Source organism: Hyaena hyaena, unplaced genomic scaffold (genome assembly GCF_003009895.1).
Source record: "Hyaena hyaena isolate Hyena2069 unplaced genomic scaffold, ASM300989v1 scaffold_171, whole genome shotgun sequence".
NCBI classification, from domain to species: Eukaryota; Metazoa; Chordata; class Mammalia; order Carnivora; family Hyaenidae; genus Hyaena; species Hyaena hyaena.
Window position 1 is genome coordinate 1,167,670 of NW_024080803.1, and position 23,662 is coordinate 1,191,331.

A 23,662-nucleotide genomic window follows, 5' to 3' on the forward strand; every position below is an offset into this window, starting at 1 on the left:
GAACTGGATTAGGTAACTCTCCGTGCTGGCAATCCTCCATGCACAGCAGAAGCAAGCATACATCCTATATTGTTCTAGTCCTCAAATTCTTTCAGCAAACAATTTTTCAAACCTAATGTTCAGCACACAATAAGAAATAACAAGCACACAAGAAGAAAAAATACTAAGAGAAAAGGTAGGCAATAGAAACAGACTTAGAGAGACTACAGAAATAAGAGTTACTGGACATGACCTATAAGATATTGATGCATGTATGTTTAAGATGACCAAAATTCATTTGGAGAATTTTGGCAGAGGAGAACTATTTTTTTAAAAAGAATATTCCAGAACTGAAAAATATAAAAGCCTGTTTTTAAAACTCAATGGATGTGTTTAATAGTAGATTAAATTAGGGGCACCGGGGTGGCTCAGTTGATTGAGCATCCAACTCTTGACTTCAGCTCACACAATCTCGTGGTTCGTGAGTTAGAGCTCTGTGTTGGGTTCTGGGCTGACAGTGTGGAGCCTGCTTGGGATTCTCTCTCTCCCTCTCTTTCTCTCTCTCAAAATAAATACATAAATAAATTTTAAAATAATAGATTAAATTAATCTGAAAAGGTAATTATTGAATTTATGAACTGGTGAAAAGAAAATGTCCAGAATGAAGCATGGAGAGACAAAATGATGGAAAGCAGGAGAGTAAGAAACAGAGGGTTGGCATGTCAGGAGAGCTGAGTGAAAATAAGGCAGAGACAGTACTTAGAAATAGAACAGCTGAGAACTTTACAAAAATGCTGAAAAATATTAAGCCATAGATTTAAAACATCCTACACTCATAAGCTAAATACATTAAAAAGTGTGTTGTATTTTAAAGTTTTGTAAATGTGTATGTGTGTTTCTATCTACACACACATCATGTCCACTCTAAGCACACTGTAGTAAAAAATACTTTAATGGGCATGGAGGAGGGCACTCGTGGGGATGAGCACTGGGTGTTGTGTGGAAACTAATTTGACAATAAACTATTTGTAAAAAAAAAAATACTTTAAAAAATAAGTAAAGACAAAACACAGATCTCTTTTTTTTTGAGAGAGCTCCCATGAGCATGGGTGGGGGAGGGGCACAGGGAGAGATTGAGAAAGAGAGAGAATTTAAGCAGGCTCTATGCCCAGCACAGCTCTCACAACTGTGCGACCATGACCTGAGCTGAAATCAAGAGTTGCACACTTAACTGACTGAGCCACCCAGGTGCCCCAAAATGCATCTGCAAAATGCAGATCTTAAATGCTATCAGAAGGGGTGAAAAAACAGATTACCTTGCAGGAGTAACAATTGAACTTAAAGTAGATCTCTTCATAAAAACAAGAGAGGTAAGTAGTTAATGAAAAGGAAATAAGAGCCGGCCTATATCCAAGGAAAAAGTCCTTTAAGAATGCAGGTGAAATGAAAATATTTCCAAATAAACAAAAACTAAGAAAATTAGTTAATTAATTAATTAATTCAGGCAGAAAAACGATCCCTCATCGAAGTTCAAAGATACAGAAATGAAGAACAATTTTGATAAATGTTGAATAAATCTAATATCTGAACATTTGATTTATAAAAACTATGGCACTGATTGATTTTAGGAAAAGGAAATTTTTTTCAGTAACTGTTGTCAATTAGATATCTGTATAGAAAAATAAGTACTAAACTTGATCTCATCTTAAAGTACATGGAATAATCAATTCCAGATAGATTGTAGACCAAAGTGTAAAAGATAAAACAAATGGTAGGAATGCAAAGTGGTGCAGCCACTGTGGAAAACAGCTGGAGGTTCTTCAAAAAGTTAAAAATAGAACCACCCTATGATCCAGCAATTACACAACTAGGCATTTATCCCAAGGATACTAATTCAAAGGGATACATGCTCCCTGATATTTGTAGCAGCATTATCAACAATAGCCAAATTACAGAAAGAGCCCAAATGTCTGACAGATGCCTAGACAAAGACGATGTGATATATATACAAAATGGAATATTACTCAGCCATAAAAAAGAATAAAGTCTTGTCATCTGCAATGACGTGGATGGAGCTAGAATGTATTATGCCAAGGACATAAGCCAGTCAGAGAAAGACAAATACCATATGTCATTTCACTCAAATGTGAAATTTAAGAAACAAAACAAATGAGCAAAGGTAAAAAGAGAGAGAAAGAGGCATCAAAAAACAGACTCTTTTTTTTAATGTTTATTTTTGAGAGAGAGAGAGAGGGAGGGAGAGTGCAAGTGGGGGAGGGGCAGAGAAAGAGGAAGACAATGTCCAGTGCAGACTCCAGGCTCTGAGCTGTCAGCACAGAGCCCGATGCTGGGCTCAAACCCATAAACTCAAAACGTGAGATCATGACCTGAGCTGAAGTCAGATGCATAACCAACTGAGCCACCCAGGTGCCCCAAAAGACTGTTACTTATAGAGAACAAACTGATGGTGACCAGAGGGGAGGTGGGTGAGGGGATGGATGAAACAGGTGATGGGGACTAAGGAGGGCACTTGTGATGGGCACCGGGTGATGCATGGAAGTGCTGAATCACTAAATTGTACACCTGAAACTAATATTACACCTAAAACTAATATTATGCTAACTAACTGGAATTTAAATAAAACCCTTAAAGAAAAGAAAAAGAAGGTAAAACAATAAAGCTTCTATATTCATAACCACATGGTAGGGAATGACTTTTTAAATAAGATATGAAATTCACCAAGTAGGAAAAACATGATACATTGGACTACATTAGAATGAAGACTTTGCTTATCAAAAGGTTATCACAAAGAGAGTGAAAAGATGAGCTGCATAACATGGTCCTTGGCCCTAATCTAGCTGGGCTTGACCACTGCATCTTCACCCGAACTAGTGTGAATAGCTAAGGAGACTGCACACAGGTCAATCCTAAAATGTCCTTGCTTTTTCCTTTAGAGATAGGGGAGACCTGACCAAAAAAAAAAAAAAAATGGAAAAAGAAGTCAGGTGTTTTCATGATTAGGCCAGAAAGCCACAAATTCCTGTTCCAGTGAATGCCCTTGGTACTACTGAGAAAACAACAGAATTCTCCAGATGGACATAGTAGGTGCTATGACTTGAGCTCAACTCCAGAGACCTCTCGTTCCATCCCTGATGGCAGGTCTCGAAGACATTTTCCTGGCTATTTTAACTCTCTGCTTCCTTAGCTGTAATGTCTGTGGGTACCCCAACTAAGTAGATGGGTCTTTATATCAGTTTTATATGGCTGCTATACCAAATTACCAAACATTTAGTGGCTTCAAAAATACATATTTATTGTCTTTAAGTTCTAAATTTAACTCCTACATGAGTCTCAGTAGGCTGAAATCAAGTTGTCAGCAGGGGTGTGCTCCTTTCTGGAGGCTCTCAGGGAGAATCCATTTTCTTGCCAGTTCCAGCTTCTAGAGGGTTCCTGCATCCCTTGGCTCATGGCCCCTCATGGCTTCATCATCAAAGCAGCAATGGTTGGGACACCTGGGTGGCTCAGTCAGTTAGCACCAGACTTCAGTTCAGGTCATGATCTCACAGTTCCTGAGTTCAAGGCCCGCATTGGGCTTTGTGCTGACAGCTCAGAGCCTGGAATCTGTTTCAGATTCTGTGTCTCCCTCTCTCTCTGCCCCTCCCCTGCTCTTAAAAATAAATATTAAAAAGATTTAAACAGAAGCAATGGCAAGTGGAGCCCTTGTCACATGACATCCCTCCAACCTGGCTTTCACTGTCACATCTTTTCCCCTGACTCTCTTCTTCTGCCCCAACCTTCCACTTTAAGGATTCTTGTGATTACATTGGGGCCACAGAGAATTAATCTCAAGATCAGCTGATCTGCAACCTTGAATTCCCCTTTGCCATGTAACCTAAGACATTCCCAAGTTCCGGGGAATATAAAACAGACATCTTTGGGCAGGGAGCATTATTCTCCCAATTGCATTGCTACACTAGCCAACCAGCTTCACCTTCTCAACATGCTTGCCAAGCAGTGTGCGTGTGCAAGGTGCCTGTATAGGATCCATTCAGATTTGAACTGGTAACCACACATTGTCAGAAGTGTGAGGGAAGTTTCTAACATAAGGGACAGAAACAAAAACAAACAGATGAAGGAAAATTAAGGGGGAAAGAAATGGAGGTGAGAGAAGAAAAATTATAAAAACTCATTTAATAATTTCAGGGAGCTAGGTCCAGCCTGGATCCACTAATAAGAACAAAAAGATATAAATCAGAACAAAGAACAAGAAAGAACTCTTGGTAATAAAAAAATATATGGAAGTATAAAAATTCAATGTAAGGATTTATTTTTAAAAATTTTTAAATGTTTTTATTTTTGAGAGACAGAGACAGAGCATGAGCGGGGTGGGGGGGGGGAGGCGCAGAGAGAGAGAGGGAGACACAGAATCCGAAGCAGGCTCCAGGCTCTGAGCTGTCAGCACAGGGCCCGATGTGGGGCTCAAACTCAGGAACCGCAAGATCATGACCTGAGCCAAAGGAGGACACTTAACTGACTGAGCTACCGAAGCACCCTATAATTTTAGTAAGGATTCATTTTTAAATGACAAATGTCCTACAAAGTAAAACAAAATGATGGAGAATAGGAGAAAAAAGATAAGTGAAATCAAACTGAAGACCAATCCAGATGTTGCAATATCCAAATCACAGGTGTTTGGAAAATTGCTGAGAAGCAAATAGAAAAAAAAAATTTAGATCTCCAGAACTGAAGACCATATATTTCCTATTTGAAAGGGCCACTGAGTACCCAGCAGAATTAGTTTAAAAAGACACCAAGGTACATCATCATTAAAATTCAGAAAACCAGGAAAAAGGATATCATAAAAGTTTCCAAAGAGGAAAATAGTTCACCTAGAAGGATCGAGAAACAGAATGGCATCAGACTTCTCAACAACTAGATTTGCCAAAGAAAAATAAAAAGACGATATTCAAAATATAAGGGCAATTGATTTTCAGTCTAGAATTCTATACTGATCCAAATCACCAAAAAGGGTAATGGGAAAAAAGGGAAAAAATATTTTTTAAGAAATACAAAGTTACAAAAAATTATTTCCCTTGCACCTTTTTCCATCACAACGAGGGAATAAAATAAGACAGGAAGGTCGGATTCAGGAAAGAAAGGATTCCCCACAGTGAGAAGTCAAGGGTATTTCCACAGCAGTCATAGCTGTGAAGGAGGCCTGGAGAACTACCTTCTAGATTTGAGTGGGAATAGGAAGGGCTCCAAGGGATACCTCTTTATTCCCAATCTTCAAAAAGAAAAACACACAGAAACTGAGAGTATCTGATGTGTTGAACCGTAGTGAGAGATTTACAGTTCCACAGCAGAGGCTGAGGATCGATTCCTAAGTACATAGAAAATATTGGATATTGATTAAAAGGACTCTGTACAGAACTAGAATTAAAAATGCAGGTGGAGTGTGTACATGTGTGTTGTTGGGGCAGGGAGGGAGCAGTAACTAGGTACAGTACCAGCCAAAGATGATCACCCTCTGACTCTTTAGTGGGAAGTTAATACATGATGTTGAAAATAGAAAAATCAAGAAATAGTGCATTATTTAAAAACTAGGTGGTACATAGGAAAACACCTAAAAGAATTGAAAAAGACAGCAGAAAATGGAAAGTAAATGAGACTGATGTGTTATTATAAGGCTTGTGATTCTATTTGACTTTTAAAACTGATCACTTGAAATATTTCCATTACAACAAAGTTGTTACAGATGACAGCTATTATAATAAATATTTATAAATGTATATGCTAGCTTGAAAATCTTCAGCTCTAGGGAGGCTTTGGACTAATTCTCACATTCCACTAGACACATCTCCACCTCTCCCTTTCATGCTACCTCACTCTTTTTAGGAGCATTTTCTCACATATCACTTTGTCCCTCAACACTTCTGAAGTAGTTATGATAGCAAGTACTGGCCCATTTTACAGATAAGGCCATGGAGGCTTCAAGTGATGAAATAGCTCAGCAAAGTCTTATGCCAGTTTCCTAATATTTGGTGTGGAATCAGGTGGGCATAAATAGTCACGCGGTTATTCATAAGGAAGCTGTGACCAAAACCAAAAATTCCTGACACCTAGTCCAGATCGTATTCAACCAGACAGTGTTTCCTAACTGTGTCCTGAAGAAATTTTCTGTGAATAAACGTTTCTGTGACCCAACATTAATATTCCTCTTAGAGGCTTTAATGTTTTAATGGTGTGGTGTGGATCTAGGGAATTCTATAGCTAAAAGCCCAAACAAATCTATTTGATTCATTATTCTACAAACCTTGAGATCGTGTGATCTTTTGGGGCTGAGGTCTGGGGAGACTCCCATTAACAATGAAGATCCTAATACAAAACTTGGGTGACACAGGCCTGGGGCCAGGTTAAGCCCAGGTAAGCAGAGGAGTGACAGGCATGACTGGTAGGTTCTAGAAGGGGAGCTGGAAGGACATTTGTTCTTCAGAAACAATGGCTCCCAAATTATGGATGACACTTAATCTTCTGGAGAGTTCTTTGTGAAAGTACAAGTTTTCTGGCCACCAGAGAGACACCTCATTTAGTAGTGCGTAGAAATCTGTATTAAAAAATTTTTTTTAATGTTTACTTATATTTGAGAGAGAGTCAGACTGTGAGCAGGTGAGGGGCAGGGAGAAAGACAGAATCTGAAGTAGGCTCCAGGCTCTGAGCTGTTAGTACAGAGCCAGACGTCAGGTTCAAACTCACAAACTGTGAGATCATGACCTGGGCCAAAGCCTGACACTTAACCAGAGCCACCCAGGAGCCTGAGCCACCCAGGCGCCCCATAGAAATCTGTGTTAAAAAAAAAATAAAAATAAAAATAAAAAAGCTCCACAGGAAATGCCTATGTGCATTCAGGTTTGGAAACTTGAGATTTAGAAGCCCTGCCTGGATTTAGCAGATGAAGGCAGGCTCAAATATTTTCTTGAAAATATTTGAAAATTTAAAATCCTAAGATCATCCTAAGAAATTATGGAATCCATCATGAAAGCACACCTTCACACATCCAAGTCTTGTGTGGCAAGTTTAAATCTTACCCTTCTTTTTTCACTGCTGGCTCCAAACAAGCAGATCCTCACATCAGCTCCCAGTGTTTGCTGCTGGCCGCTGTCCTTACATTGCTCTTGTAAAAGTGGGGTGGAAAGATGTGGAAGAAAGCAGCAGCTTTTTCAATCGCTTTGGGAGGACTAAGGGACTCAAGGAAAAGGCAACACTTGTGAATCAAAAGTGTGCCAACAGCACCATCTCGTGGCTTCTTTAATTTCTGGGCAGTAGGCGTGTCAGGGCTCAAACGACCCGAAAGAGACTCCTTGTGGTTACAAACGACAGACAGTCTGCTCCTGTGGGGCTGAGCTTGGGCAAAATATCAAAGTTTTCTGAAATTACTATTTCCATGATCCCTTTCTTTCTTAAACATCATTCATTCGTTTGTTCATTCAACAAATGTATTTGAGTATATACCATGTGCTAAGTGCTCATGGACCTCACAAATTAGTGAAGAGATAGATAATTAATAGATATATCATTAATTGCAAATAATTTCTGAGTGATAAGTGCTATTTAGGGAATTAAGAGGGTTATATGATCAAGTGGCAACCTCTCATTGGGACATTAAAGAAGGCCTCTCTGATGATGTGAGATCTCAGTGCAGAGAAGTGGCCTCCCATTAAAACATTCTAGGTAGAGAGGAGAGCACGTACAAGGAGTGTGGGCAGGTACAGACTTGCTATAGGAGTTTTAAAAGAGGCCAGTGCCTAATTATAATCAGAGAGAAGTCAGAACGCCAGATTGTATAGGCCAGAATGAATAGGTAGGACTGAAGTGCTCTTGGAAGTCTTTGACGGAGCAGATGCCAAGCGGAGTGAGAGGGGAGAAGAGCAGTCCAGGTAGAAAGACCAGTGCAGTCGCTGGGCAGCTGCCCCCAAACGACCTCGAGGTGGCACAAATACCACACAGCCTCAGGGTCGGGAAGGGCTCCAAAGGTGCGCCAATTACCTGCCTACTGTTTCTATCCCTCCTACAACACCCTTGCTTAATGATTATCCATTTCCGATTACTTCTGCCACTTAGGGTCAATCAAAACAAGTGTAAACCTTCTTCTTCTGAGAGGTGTGCATACACTTAGGCAGACTCTTATGCCTGTTGCCCCACCCCAAGACTCCCCTCTTTCGCTGTAAGGTTGGGTTGCAGGTTAGCTGAACATGTTGCTGAGGACCTCAGGAGAAGCCAAGGCAGGTGATCAGGTACCTTCCTGGACAATGAGGTCTTTGGACAAACGTCACGTTGCCTAAAATAGGGGACAAAAGGTACCCATTTGTGGCAGGTGGAAACATCCCAGAAAGCCAAGATCACTTTAAAGTAGAAGACTGAGGATATCAGTACTCTGTCCTGGAATAGTCATTTGTTATTAGTGTAGCAAAGTACACTTTGAGTCCAACTTTGGGTGTTTTTGCCTAGTGCCAAGGAAGCTTTTCCTACATGTTTTAGGTTTAACTTTTTTTAAGTTTATTCACTTATTGAGAGAGAGAGAGAGAGAGAGACAGAGACAGAGACAGAGAACGCACAACCAGGAAGGGGCAGAGAGAGGGAGAAAAAGAATCCCAAGTAGGCTCCACAATGTCAGAGCAGAGCCCAATGCCTGGGGTCAAACTCACAAACTGTGTGCCGTAGGCCAATATCAGGAGTTGGATGCTTAACTGACTGAGTCACCTGGGTGCCCCTGGGTTTTTTGTTTGTTTTTGAAGAAAACGATTAAAAAAATCAAAAAGTCAAGATGGCTTTTGATACTCTGATGACCATAAGCTTTGGTAGGAAGAGACCCAATTCCCACCATAATCGGTGTCATACATTTGCCAAGTGGCATTGAGAGGACCCCTAAGGGAAGGGGTAGCTTCTATATCAGGAGTGGCCAAGCAACCATGAAATCCAGAGTCCATGGCAACTACTTTCAGAGAGTCCTTGAGGCTTCCGAGGCCCCTGAGTTCTAGTAACTTTATCCTGTAGGGTCTAGGGAACATCATGAGATGTTTAGCTATTCCCTTTAAAACTCATGCAGCTTAGAGAAGGAGGGCATTCAGGGGCTAACTCATTTATCTTTCCCTAGATTCTACCACCCCTTGGTACATAGGTTACTACAGATGTTTGTTGAAAACTATCCAAGCCTCAATTTTCCCTTTACTTCCAATGTTGCCATGGCCTGGGTTCATTATACCATCTCAGGCCCACAGATGTGAATACGGAAAGAAAGCCCCCTGGACACTCAGAGCATCTCCATTCTTCTCTTCCACATAGCTTCCCTTCAAAACTTTCCAAATGATTTTCAAAACTGACCTCCTTTAAAAATATTTTCTGATTAGTTCTTGTTCTAGAGTCTAGTCACTGTGGCAGTTCAAGATCATCTAAGCCTCTTTGCTTTCCTTTTGGGGCCAGCAGCCAGCAGCAGTAGTGCAAACATGTTTGTAGCATATGAAAGTCAGCAAACAAATGATGGTGGGTTCATTCTTGCTGCTGAGGAAAGACAACCTGTTCTATTCCAGTACCCAGACAAAGGGTTTCTGAGCACCTGCCTTCCATTGCATTACCATGGCAAACAGAGATCCATTAGCACATCTGTCCAACAAATATTGATGCACATATGGCTGTAGCACTGTTTCTGACACTAGGATGTAATAGCGAACAAGACAAAGCTCTTGGTGTTCACACTCTGGAGGAGGTGCATCTACCACACAGGTACTACAGGAAGGCAGATTAAGTGGATTGAGAGTAATTGGGGATGTCAAGGGAAGTCAAGGGAAGTCTTTTCCAACGTGGTGACATCTGGGCAAAGACTTAAAGTGAAGGAGCAAGTCACATAAATACCTGGGGCCTGAGCGTTGCTGGGGGAGGAATGTTGGTCTGAGATGGAAGTGAACTTGGCAAGTTTGCGGAAAGAAGTCAGTTGACAGAGTAGTGGAAGAAATACAACTGGTGGTTGTGTCTCTCAAACGGCCTTCACAAAGCACTGCTCCCCTCTGCAAGCCTTCCTCTGTTCCTCTGGGACTGGGGGTAGACTCCACATCTCTTTACTTCCAGAAGCTTTTCTCCACTATGATCAGAAACCTGTAGCTGCAGGGCTAATTTCTTGCTACCATATTGGGACCCCCAAAAGTGACGCCTCACCAGGGGACCTGCCAGCCCTACACTGCCCCTCGACTTCTTGTGTCCAAAGGACTGTTATTCCTTGAGCAGTATCCCCCATAGTATGATATGGCTGTCATTAATGCGAGTGGATGAATCTGAGAGGAAAGCCAGGCAGTGTGGCAGACATTGGTGTTGCTCACTGCTGCTCTGTTGGGCTCTCTGTCCAGGCACATGGTACACTGCCCTGAACTTGCCCCCTTCCCTGTGTTGGGGCAGGGCCTTGAATCTAGCTCTGGCTCGAGAGCTCTGAGCAGGAGCGACCTGTAGTACCTCTGGGCCACATGTTAACTACATGCGCAGGACCCTCCAGTGCTCTCCTCCAGGCCACAGCTTCTCTGGAACATGTTTCAGATGATGTAAGGAAAGCATGGGGTGAGCCAGCCCCACCCGAGTGGCTGAGTGGCCACACAGACGACTGTTACCCAGGACAGTCATTGGAACCTGCAGTGGATTTTGCGTGAGCAGGATATATACCTGTTTTTGTGTTAAGGCATTGAGATTCTGGTGATGTTACTATAGCACAATCCTCTCGTGTCCTGAGAGGGCTTGATTTCCCTGAGAACTCATAGCATGGTGTCTTCGGCACTTCTGTTACCATGTTCATGATCTTTTTTTTTTTTTAATGTTTATTTATTTTTGAGAGAGTGCAAGCAGGGGAGGCACAGACAGAGGGGGACAGAAAATCTGAAGCAGGCTCCATGCTGACAGCAGAGAGTCCAATGTGGGGCTCAAATGCATGAACCATGAGATCACAACCTGAGCTGAAGTTGGACATGTAAATGATTGAACCACCCAGGCATCCCAGGGTATTCATAATTTTTGAAGATCCTCTTTGGGCAGGTAGCACAGAAGAGTGATAAGAACTACAGGCTCCAGAGTCAGAGAGCTTGGGTCCGAATCCCGCTTAACCTCAGATGTACGAACTCCAGCACATTACTTAAACTTTCTGCACCTGTTTCATTATCTGTAAAGTGGCAATAAAATAATGCTACTTCATGTAATTGTTAAAAAGATGGAGTTATATAATATATGTTAAAATAAACCTAGAATAGCCTGGTACCTGATGATTGATCAATAAATTGTTAGAACTCTTAGTTACTATGAATACAACCACTCTAATTCTCTGGATAGGTGTTTTGCTTTAACAGAGCTTGAACCAGGAACACTGTGTGTTTAAGAATAAGGGAAAGGCCCTTGTTACTTACCAAGTGTTACCACTCAAAACTGGAGGGACAAAGGCACCTGTCTTTAGCAACTCTTGTAACATGCCACACCCGTTTTCTCCCAACTATTCTTCTGAGGCAGCAAGCCAGAGTGCCGCTTCTGTCATCCACTCGGGGGATTAATGGGCCCACCAGCAGGTAGGGCAGTACAGTAAGGTGAAGCCTGCAGAACGGAACTCCACTGGCAGAGAAGGCACAGCTCACAGCGGTTCCTAGGACCATCTCCCTGTACTGCATAATTATCAGATTTAATGGAAAGACACGGAGATTTCATAGGTCTACTCCAGAATGCAGACATTGTTCAGGAGTCATCAGCACTATCTATCTACATTAGGAGTTCCACCGAATACAAAATATTTTCAGGAAACAAGGGCTTTCTTCAGTTCCATGTCATGCTCCAAGCTTCGCTGTGAAGTTTCATTTTAACCACTAAATTATGTCTCGTGTATCTACTTGCTAAGACTTCCTGCACAATGTCTGTCAAATACGTGAAACCTGATTAAATTCTTAGACACAATGATCTAGGCATAATAGAACCCACTTCCGTTTAATTGCAGTGAGGTCTTGCCCCTTCCAGTCAGTGTCCTGGGTCACTTCTGCTACGTGTCTGCTTCCCTGCTGACCCCTCCAGAGGCATCTATCATCCAATTCTGTCCTCAGGGCAACTGGAAGCACTATTCCCATTTTAGAGATGACAAAGCCAGGGCTTAGCAGGAGTTTCAGAAATAGTTTTAGGGACACCTGGGTGGCTCAGTCGGTTAAGCGTCCGACTTTGGCTCAGGTCATGGTCTCACGGTTTGTGGGTTCGAGCCCCGCGTCGGGCTCTGTGCTGACTGCCAGCTCAGAGCCTGGAGCCTGTCTTCAGATTCTGTGTCTCCCTCTCTCTCTGACCCTCCCCTGCTCACGCTGTCTCTATCTGTCTCTTAAAAATAAATAACAAAAAACATTTAAAAATTAAAAAAAAAAGAAATAGTTTTAGAAGGGCCTAGTAGTTCTGCGAGGGTTTTAGAATTAGTAAGTAGCCACCAGGATCCAACTAGACGTCTTCAAAGTCTGCCTTTATTAGAGCATAAACTCAGGCTGAGAGTGCCCGGGTCTGAACTGCAGGTCCACCACTAGCTGTCTGACAGCAGGCAAAGAGTCCAACCCTGTGTCGTGGCTTCACATATAAACCAGCAGGCCCCGAGGAACAAATGAGTTGATGGATGTAAAATGCTTACAACAGTGACTGGCACCACAGTATAGTAAGCATGGTGTTTGCAGTCATTAGCTGATAAAAATGCTGTTATATTGTTGCCCACAATTGATAAAAATACATAAAACTAAAAACTGAAACAAGTAAGCTAATCGTGTGCTAGTAGTGCTTATAAGTTTTGGTGAGAAAGGACACAAATAACAAGAATTATTTGTTTTCCAGGAATATGTGTTTGAAACAATTGCCTGCCTGAACAGTAAATATGCATTAACTGTACTTCCTGACCAGCCTAAATGCCTCGCACCTAAGAGAACTATTTAACTATATCAATGGAATCAATGCTGTAGTCATTGGTATTGGTTTTACCAGTTTCAGAGAATGCTGAATCGTCTTCTATGTTCTCAGCTCAACTAGTCCTAATTTCTATGTGTCATGGTCATAAATAATTGAATCGTGGCTTAGTATTTAAACACTGATAAATGAATGATAAATTTGTGTTCACTAAAGTGCCAGGGAACCAAGGGAATTGAGAAAAAAATGAGAAAAAGTGGCAAAGCTAAATGAAGTAGAAAATGGTTTCTCTTTCAAAGAAGGCTATTAAATATGCTGTCTGGATCACTACTTATCAACCAGATGTATCCAAATCACATGTAGTGGAGGCTAAAATTGGGGATTCCTGAGTCCAGGCCAGACCTACTAGATTAGACTATGTGGTGGTTGCTCAAGAAATCTAACGTTTAACTGGCTTTGCAGATGCTTTACAAAGATGGTAAGTTTAAGAACCAGGTGCCCAGTTTAAAACATGAACAAGTGGCTGAGGCACCTGTGTGGCTCAGTCGGTTGAAAGTCTGACTTTGGCTCAGGTCATGAGTTTGAGCCTCATGTTGGGCTCTGCGCTGACAGCTCCGGACCTGGAGCCTGCTTCAGATTCTTCCTCTCTCTCTCAGCCATTCCCCACTTGTGCTGTCTCTCTCTCTCTCTCAAACACAATAATTAAAAAAAAAGACAAGTGGCTAAGAAACCTTTTTCAAAGCATTTTTAGGAAATGAAAAAAACCCAGTAATTGAACAACTCAATGACAGCTAAGCTGTATGTGTGCATGACACACTTCTCTTTCTTCCCGCTAGAGTTAACTGGGGATGCTGAATGTCTTCTAAGAACTAGCAGACAGAACTACTTTGCAGTTATTCACAGGGAAAATGCGAGTGTCTAAGCACAGAGCTTTCGCACAGAATGTCATGTGCAGGAAGAACTCCTGGAGTCTTGGTTTCATTCTCCCTTCTAATATAATAATATCTTACACATCTTTTCTTCTATAATAATATCCTGCTTTCTGAAACTTGGCTGTTCAAGCACCTTGTTAGGAGGAAAGGGCAAGAGACTCCAAGCAATGGAAAATAGAGGACACCGAGTCTGAATCCTCCCAGGCCCCAGTTCAGGACTTCCTTTGCTACTATTTTGACAAGCGTTATTTATTTTGAATGGCTAGAAGAAGAGAAAGGATTATAGATAGTTCATAGTCAATAACAAGAAGTGACAGAAGAAAGAAAAAGAGGATATAGGAGAAAGAAAAGAAAGAAAAAAGGAGAGAGAGAAAGAGAAAGAAAGAAAGAAAAACAAAGAAAAAGAAAGAGAAGGAAGGAAGGAAGGAAGGAAGGAAGGGAAAGAAAGAAGAAAGAAAGAAAGAAAGGAAGGAAGGAAGGAAGGAAGGAAGAAAGAAAGAAAGAAAGGCCTTAAAGGGAGAGCCGTGGTAGGGCATTTTGTATAGAAACAAACGGAAGGAAGGAAGGAAGGGAAGGAGGGAGGGAGGGAGGGAGGGAGGGAGGAAGGAAAGAAAAAGACAGACCTTAAAGGGAGAGCCGTGGTAGGGCATTTCGTACAGAAACAAACACTCCAACACTCGTTTTTTTTTCAGTGTCCCTGAGGGTATCACTAGATGGCGGTGAACCGCATGTAGAAGTATTGAGTCTTTATGTAAAATGGCAACAAAGTTCGGGATTTGAAACATATTCTGGCAGTATTTTAATTTAAATATTTAAAACAAAAATTAGGGCCACCTGGGTGGCTCATGGTTAAACATCTGACTTTGGCTCAGGTCATGATCTCACAGTTTGTGGGTTTGAGCCCCGCGTCAGGCTGTGTGCTGACAGCTCAGAGCCTGGATCCTGCTTCAGATTCTGTGTCTCCCTCTCTCTCTGTTCCTCCCCGAATCATGCCATCTCTCTCTCTCTCAAAATAAACATTAAATAAATATTAAACATTATGATTGTGTTTTTAAGATGTATACTCTCAACTATGTGAAAAACATGACCAATTAAAAGGGTCTAATTTCCATTGCTTGCAAGTGCCCAAGGTTTTACTGTATCGGGGAGTCAGTATTACTTTAAAATGTGCCTTTTCCCATAGAACCACAAATAGTGGTCTATGGGAAAAGTCTCAAACACCACTAATGTGTCTGCCACCGATTCTTAAATGATAAACACATTTTAAGAAGCACTATATTTCCATCAGTGTGAAGGAAATTTGGTGATGAATAATTGGTAAAGAATTGAGTCCCAGAAAATTAAGAAGACCCAGTGGAAATGCCATACTGGTCTTTTCTTTAATCCCACTGGAGCCATTTCCATGGGAACATGTGTTCAGGTCTGGAACGCTTACCGAAAGCAGACGTTGTACGTTTGCTGATAGCATGCAGTGCGGTACACAGGTCCACAGAAAACGGCTGGCTCACCGGGGCCATCAGTACTAAAGAGGCAACTTTTCCTACTGCAGGCAAAGAGAGAGAGGCCCTAATAATTTAGGATGAAGAATGGTTTCTAATTTATGACTCCCAATAGGAAAACTAAGATTTTAAAAGCTGAATATCATGTTTTTCAACAAACCCTGGTCAATAGGAAAAGATTTTTTAGAAGAATTCTGGCACAGGAATCTGCTCCAGACCCCCTGTTGGGCAGCTAGGTTACGTTCAGTACTTGCCTCAGTCAAGTACTTTCTTTATTTGGGTTTGCCACAAACCAGCTTGCCACAGACTGTAGGAGGTGACTCTTTTCTGGTCCTTTCTCCCTGAAAAGTCAACAGGATGTCCAAGATGCTTTGAGGGAATCTTTGGACATGTGGTGGTTATTTCGAATCCCCTGTGGAGGGCTCCTGAGCTCAGAAGTCCATTCGGTTTCCTGGGAACTAGCAGCTTGGGAGTCAGGTCACAGCAGCCGGTGAGGGTTCCTTAGGGCAGCCCTAGGTGGGGCAAGGCTGTCTATGCTTTCCAACACAGTGCAATGGGTCTCTGCCTTTCTAAGAGACTGTTTTGACCTGGGAAAAACCTGGCCAGGCAGCACACTGTGGCCAAGAGATATAAAAACAGGAGACATTAAACCTCTTTCCTCAAATAATATATTCCATTTGATATAATAATCTGTGTCATACACTCAGATTTGAATGTTGTTGAATACCCCCAACTACCCCATTTCATTATAGCCATATTAGGTTAAAAAGGAAACACATACACAAAAAAGTCTGTTTTAACCTGAAATAATTTTGTTGATATCTGAATTGCTTTCAGTGGGACATTTGCTTTCAACCACAAGATATCTCCATCTGGATTATTGGAGTACAAAATCTCTTCTCTCCCCCCTCCCCCAACCAAAACAAAGAAACAAACAAAACCCCAAACCCACAACTCAGCTTCAAATAAGTTTTGAAGAAATGAGACTCTAAATATTTACATATGGGTCAAGAAATAAATCACAAAACTATTTACAAAAATACACAAGCTTATATGCATTAACAATTTACACCAGTTCACAAAAATATTAAAACATAAAAAACACTATATAAATTAAAGTTAAGAACTCAAAAGTATGATCTAAGACTTCCTAGGATGCTTCTCTCATGCAGGTCATGGCTGAAAAATCAGGTTTTGCTACCTTAGAATCTAAACTGTAAAACAACCATTTTTATTCTTTGAACGCTAACAGTACTAATCAGAAAAGGAAAAAAGACCCTCTGTGCACACTGACATTAAAATATACCATTCCTGACATTTCCGTAATACACAGTACTGAAAATCACATGCCTCTAACCATTTGGAAAGTAACTTTCTGACATACTTTTGCTTTCCTTATTATTTCCTTACACACACTGCTCAGAAGATACTTGGCCAACATAATGAATGGATGATGACAAACAGGGCTTGGAACGGATATATGGACTTTGTAGGCTCCTCTTTTAACTCAACGGGCAAATTCCAAATGTGTATCATATGCATCTACTGCTGTTTCCAAAGTGGTCACCTACCCTTCTATCTCCACTCAGATTAATGGTCCTTCTTCTTTACGTAGTCCTGGAATTTCTCAACCTGACTCTAACTTTAAAAAAAGCTCTGCAGGACCATCCTGGAGACTCGCATGTTTAAAAGGAAATCGAATACAATAAGCAGTAAGACTCGGATGAAATTAATAAGAAAATGGCATCTCTGGGGCTGTCAGCAAAGTCTTTGGCCACACGTCCAGGGAGTATCTGTTTCAGTCAAACCAAACGGGGACATGGGAATTTTGCCAAAAAGATAAAATCTGGAGACACGGCTAAGAAAACACCAATCGAATTCAATGATGGGTTTGATGCATAAGGGTAGCTCCATTTCCTTGATCACAATGCTCCGTATCAAAGCGTGAACATTTAATTACTGCCTGTGAAGTGGCACACAAGGTGAACTATGCTGAGGTAACCTGGCTCACAGTGATTTGCTGTGCACTTTCTACCCGACGAGACCAGAAAGGGAAAGATAGAGGCAAAGTCCCTCAAAGAACTGACTCCAGAGTTAAGGCTGTATCTACATACACTAGGTGACACGACTCTAGATTTTACCTAAAGTTTGTGTTTCACGATTATACCAGTAATTTGGTCATTATTCTGTATTCAGAATATTCACCTGATATTTCTAAGCCCGAAGGACATTAATAAAATAATTGCTTTGAGGAATTAACCTTAGTATTCATAAAACAGACTTAGGTTCAGGAGTAAACAATGTGTGTAACAACAGACCCACAAATATGAAAACTGCACAGTACTCCTTCAGCAACCTCCTAATGGGCTCTCCATTACTGACACCATCTGTACCTCCTCGTCATACCGGCTCCTTCCTACACTCTGTGCTGCTGGTGAGAACTTACAAGGCATGTGTGACCTCAGAGGGGCAATGCATTGCCTACTTGACAAAAAGATGGTTAAAGTAAAAAAAAAAAAAAAAAAAAAAAGTTAATGCTGCATACTCACCAAAGATCAAAATCCTGTACGTAGCACCTGACGTGTTTGTGTGCTAGAAGGAAGTAACCTATCAGGTTTCCTAACACTGTGACTATATCCCCATTGAGTCTGCATGTTTAACCTACAGACCTCCATTTCCACAGACCTTTCACAGGTCAGCATGTCAGGACTGCTACCGTGATCTTTATTGAATGAATTCCTCTCATCAATTCTGGGGAAACAAAAGAAAACCTTATAGAGTATCTCCACATATAAATAAATGTGTTCTTAAAACTTTATTTTTTTCTAAATATAAACCCTTAAAATGCAATCACATGATTTTCTTTTAAATAAAAAAAAGAACTGGCAGGAATCCTAATCTTTATACAATTTCACAGCAATAATAGCAGCATGAATTTAGCCTCTTAAAAGATTTCTTCCTTTGCTCTAAATAAAAGTTAATTCCAAGTTTTAAAAAGCCAGAGCAGCAATCATCCAGTAAATGGAATGAAATTCTCCTAGTGTCTTCTACAAACTGAGCGTTGAAAACATGTGCATGGACAGAACTCAAGTATTACTGAGAGTTATGGAATGACAATCTAAACTTGTTTGTAAGTATAGGACTGCCTTGTCAGTCTGGCGTGTAGGTGCTTGGGGGGCAGGGGGCGTAGAGAAGATGGAGTGGAGTCAGGCCAGACAGTGGTCTGTTCCTGCTCTAACCGGGAATGCAACTTTCAGAAGAAAGTCCTGGGTACTCAACATGTTTAACATGCCTGCAGAGTTGTAAGAGCTATTCCTGCGATGCTGGTGTAAATGGTAATTAAGGACGGCTGTGGTCGCACAAGTACAGCGTGAACAAACAGCACGTGAATCCTGTGGGACGTAAACAGTGAACTGCCCAGAATTCTGGTGCAACGGGGCTGTGCGCTAAGTGTGATTATTGCAGGGGCTTGCAGTTTACTAACAGGTAGTTCACAGCTACTTTAATAGAGTTCCCGAGAAATAGGTACTCTGGTTTAGAATCAGAAATTAACATGTAAATTCGTAATCATGATAAACGATGTGTATTTATCCAGTCAAGTCATGCTGAGTTTGTTTTTTTTCTCCCAATGGTGGGGGAAAGTTGGAGAACAAATGGTGTGAGATGTTTTCCTAGGATTACAATTTATCAAATATTATTGAGAGAAAAAAAATTACTGAAGGCAGGCAACACATTGGAAGCACTGACAGGGGGTTTTATGGCACTAACAAAGCTCACTGAGTTCTGCCTACGCAGCTTCTTTGCTTCTCACTTTAGTTAGAATCCCTTCTGCAGTGGACTCAGCCTGCCCCGCAAACTGCGAGGAATGGCTCTGAGAAGGAAGGACGAAAAGGACACATGGTTCAGCTTGGGTCTAAATGGCCTGACATCTTATGATGACTCTTTATTAAATGCTTCAAGTTTTAATTCCTTTATTGTTTTCTTGTAATTCTAATGTGCTAATTGTCTGACAGACTCATCTGAAGGATCAGGGAGAAGTTTTTCTCCATGTGAATTTAACACCCCAGACCCTTCCAAGTCAGAGAGAAGGAAGGTGAGAGAAACTGAGTGTCAGTCTGGGCACCTGCATAGCTACTGAAAAAGTACAGGGGAATGCCACAGAAAATGCAAAAGCCTCCCAGGAAATAGACAGAAACTGCTCTGCGCTATATAGCAAACACTAAGAAGGACAAAGTTAAATTCAAATTCGGTGAAAGGCAGTCCTCAGGCTCTTACAAAATTAGCCCCGTATGGCAAGTATGGTCTGTGACAAATTTCTTCACTAGGTTTTCATTCAACACAGTGCTTTACAATCATTCAGATTTCTTTTAATGACAAAAATCAGTCTATAGATTGAAGAGGTGGATGAAGCAGGGAAGGGGAAAAAATGGTGATTTTTCTTTTTTTTCTTTTTTAACGTGGTCAGGGGGGAATTGTAGCTCTTTTTTTTTTTTTTTTTAATCTTTTTGGTTACTGAAAAAAATAGAACAGTCCACTGTCCAGCAGAGGCTGCTTCAACTCTATTGCTCCGGGGCTCATTCTGCATGGATCTGTGTTTCAGGGTGCTGCAAGGACAACTCTGTGGGCAGGAAGGCCCCCTGACCCAGAGCTGTAGCATATGTCCTGTTTTGTGAATGGGGGAAGCCAGAGGGCACATAGGTCCCCATTGCTCCTCCCGCAAAGCCTCCTCGCTGGTGCTGGGGTGGGGAGTGGTAACCCTCCAGGTTGTCATACTGGGACACAACAGTCACACCGCCCTGGCGCTTGCCGTGTGTTTGGTACTGGTACAGCACTGCGGGGTCCCTCTCCGCGTGCTGAGTATGGTGGAGCTTCAGGCTATGACTCCGCTCCGGTTTCGGGGGTGGGACTACGGACTGGCCGAGGTGTTCCTCCTCTTTGTAGCAGTCTCTAGAGAGCTTCTCTGGGGCAGGAGGCTGCCTAGCCCGAGGCCTCTCTAGCTCTTTGGAGAGCCTCACCTCTTTGTGGTTCAGTCTCAGAGACTCCTGCCCCGATGTCATGTATGTCCCTCCAGAGTTATGGAAGCTGACTGGCTCAGAAGTGTCTGGAATCCCTTTGGGCCCATAATCTAACTGGCCAGTGCCTTGGGGGTAAGGTGGCCCATTTTTTGATTCACATAACTGCCTATGGCTTGCTTCCTGATGTGCCCTGTGCTCAGGGAGACTACAACCCATGTCGTGAAGCTTCCTGTTCCTGAGGCTACTCTGCTTCTGAGGGAGGGATGGCTTCTCCGACTGTCCGTTGCCGTATCCTCCGTGGTGGTGGGCTCTATCGAACTCTGGCTCTGGATGCTTCCTGTAGAAGCGGTCCTCTCCCTCGGGACTGACGGCCTTGGCTGCGTGCCGCCCCTCCTTTCCCTCTGCCACTGAGAGAAGTCCAGTTTTCCCAGGATCTGATTTACTACGGAGGTGGATGACATAGATCCCACCCAGGTCATCCTGCACGGCCGGGGTCATGTTATCATACTGGGACATGACAGGCCCTTTCACCTTCTGCCGAGCACGGCTCTCTCTCCGGATAGACTGCATGCGGTATTTTTCCATGTCCTCAAGATCCCATGAGGTGTAAGTGTGCTTTACATCAGCAGCTGGAGGCATGTTGACTACATTATGGTCATTACCAGAGAAATAGCCGGTCACGTTGGCTCGGGGACGTGGGAGCACACCAGCGTAATTGTAGAAGTTCTTTCCTTGCAGCCTAGGATTGTAGAAGGCAAAATCGCGATTGGGTAGGCGGTGGAGGGGCCTCAGCTGTACTGTGCTGTAGGCGTCCATGTCACACAGGGCTCCTTCTGGACTGTAATAGGAACTAGAAGAACTGGAGTATGGGCTGTACCGGTAGTGGACCCGGCCATTCTCAAAGTAAGGCTGAAGCTGCGTGACGTGATAATCTGAGCGGGCCTGGGAGGACTGATATGGCTTATATTGGTACAGGGGTCTTGGGCAGTAGGCTGGTTCATCGTCTGGGGGAACTTCTGTCCGTGAAATGGGAACAGAGCGAATCATGGAGGATGGAGGGGCATGGAGAGACTGTACCCTCCGGATGGTAGGGTAAGGAGGAATATCTTCAGGGTAACAACTACTCCTAACAGAGGAGCCCAAAGAAGAGACATACTCAACTCGGCTGCATGGCTTGGCGTGATGTCCAGATGCATTTCTTCCTGGGGCCACATATGTGTTGTAACGAGGTCCCATGGAGGCTGGTGGCTCTGACCTGGCACCGTACACCTGGTGTTGCTCCAATTTGTTGTGATGTGGAGGTACGCTCTGGGGACGGTACTGGCAGTTTGGAATCATACTGAAATGCAAACAGTTTTCTGGACCAAAGGGTTCAGTGGTGACATCAGGCCTCGCAAAGGTGGAATAAGTCGTTTTCTGAGAAGCATGCTTAGGTTGTGGGATGGGAAGTGGTAATGGCAGAATGTCATCCACAGAAGCCGCAGAAGCAGTGACAAAGGGGTGATAGCTGGAGCTGCCGGCAGGGTCTGCACTACCGGAGTGGATGGCGGCGGCGATTTTACTCTCCATTGTCCTGGTGGGGGGCACCGGGGCGGTAAAGCCACAGGACGAGTACACGGGGACAGACTCGGCGCGCAGGTGCAGCGGCGGGGCCCTGGCACCTTCCCGTACCTTCTCAGGCAGGCCCGGCTGGACAGCAGGAGTAGACGCGGGACACGGAGCGGCCACGCTGCCATCACCGACCAGGACAGATGCGGGGTCATCCATGGCTCTGGGTTCAGGTGGTCTCTCTGGAGCTGGAACTACTTGAACCTATTAAGAGATGATCACATCATGAGCATGTTTTTTATGCTCTTCTCTGTGGACTCAGACACTGTTTGATTTGTAACCTACACACTGAGCCTATCTGGGTTAGCGGCATGAAATTTCCCCGGCCATGTGGTGGCACTGGACAAGACGGCAGGGCAATGTGTCCCCACTGCTTGGGCCTGTTACCCAGGAAAAGAAGGTCTGTGCTGCCCTCTGGCGCAGCAGCCATTACCATCCTTGGAAAACTGCTCTAACTTACGATCGGTCTTCATTGTGAGACGAGGCTGCCTAGGAAGCGATCTTTATGTGCAGACCAAAACAAAGGTTTAGTTTAAGTATAGTCAAGCTCAGGGGCACCTGGGTGGCTCAGTCGGTTAAGCATCTGACTTTGGCTCAGCTAATGATCTCGTGACCTCGCAGTTTGTGAGTTCAAAAGCCATCAGGCTCTGTGCTGACAGCCCAGAGCCTGGAACCTGCTTCAGATTCTGTGTCTCCCTCTCTCTCTGCCTGTCCCCTGTTCATTCTCTGTCTCTGTCTCTGTCAAAAATAAATAAACGTTAAAAAAAAATTTTTTAAGTATAGTCAAGCTCACAAATATATACCTGGTCTATCCATCTAGCTCAGTCTCAATGCCAAGAACATTTTGTTAAACAAAGAGAGTTGATCCTAGCTAGAGAGATTTGTGAAGTGACTCACAGCAACACAGAGTGAGCAGTTTAAGCCCCCAAGTCTAGGGAAGGGTAAGGAGGTGACCTGTCTGATGTGCCATTCAAATCAGCCAGTTACTGTCTCTCCCAACCTTTGATTCCACCCCGGTCTATAGCAGCTGAGGCCAAATGTGACCTTCACAGAGATGCTACAAATATGCTCTCCTTGAGAAGCAGTTGCTAGAAACAGCATCCTTCCTTCACTAAAGACTAGGTACTGAAGTCCTTCTAGTTCAAGGTGACCATAAAACACGTGCAGTACTTTTCTAAAACATGAGAAAATTCAGAAGAAACTTTAGCATTCTGCATACAACACTGTCTCATCAAAACAGATGTCTGGCTGCAGGACAGCCAGCTGGCTTATGCTAGGAGCATCACAAAAAGACCTAAAACGCCGTAATCTCTCACATTTCTAAAACGTCTGTAAGGCAGAAAGGCTTACAAATGTCTTGAGAATAAAGCACGTTCATCGTGCACGTGTGAATAACTGGTAGAGGGTAGTTAAATGATTTGCCCAAAGTCACAATGAGTCACTGATGGAGTTGGGGGGGAAAAAAAAACCCTGCAGTCCAATCTGACTTATTTGATCATGACCTCTCTGTATTACGAAGAAGAAACCACCTAGATGGTTTAGGAAGAAAGGATAGCAGGCAGAGTTCAACTATAGTCACTGAGTAACTGCTCCTTTCTCAGACAAAAACCAGCATCAGGGTAAAGGCAGGGTCCAACCTCAGATGGGAAACTTTTCATGGAAACCCGCCACAGGACTGAAAATAAATGTC

At 42.9% G+C, this 23,662-nt stretch overlaps 1 protein-coding gene across 4 annotated transcripts in view; it reads right to left on the reverse strand.

Moving 5' to 3' along the window:
* Nucleotides 1–16,139: 16,139 nt before the first annotated feature.
* The window catches only part of ARHGAP32 (Rho GTPase activating protein 32), a 308,055-nt gene continuing 300,532 nt past the window's right edge, over nt 16,140–23,662 (reverse strand). For all 4 annotated transcript variants that reach the window (XM_039240249.1, XM_039240248.1, XM_039240252.1 and 1 more), the window contains one exon: nt 16,140–22,176. In XM_039240249.1, the coding sequence (XP_039096180.1) occupies nt 19,924–22,176 (2,253 nt within the window). In that variant the 3' untranslated portion in view covers nt 16,140–19,923. The remainder of the gene's footprint in view (nt 22,177–23,662) is intronic.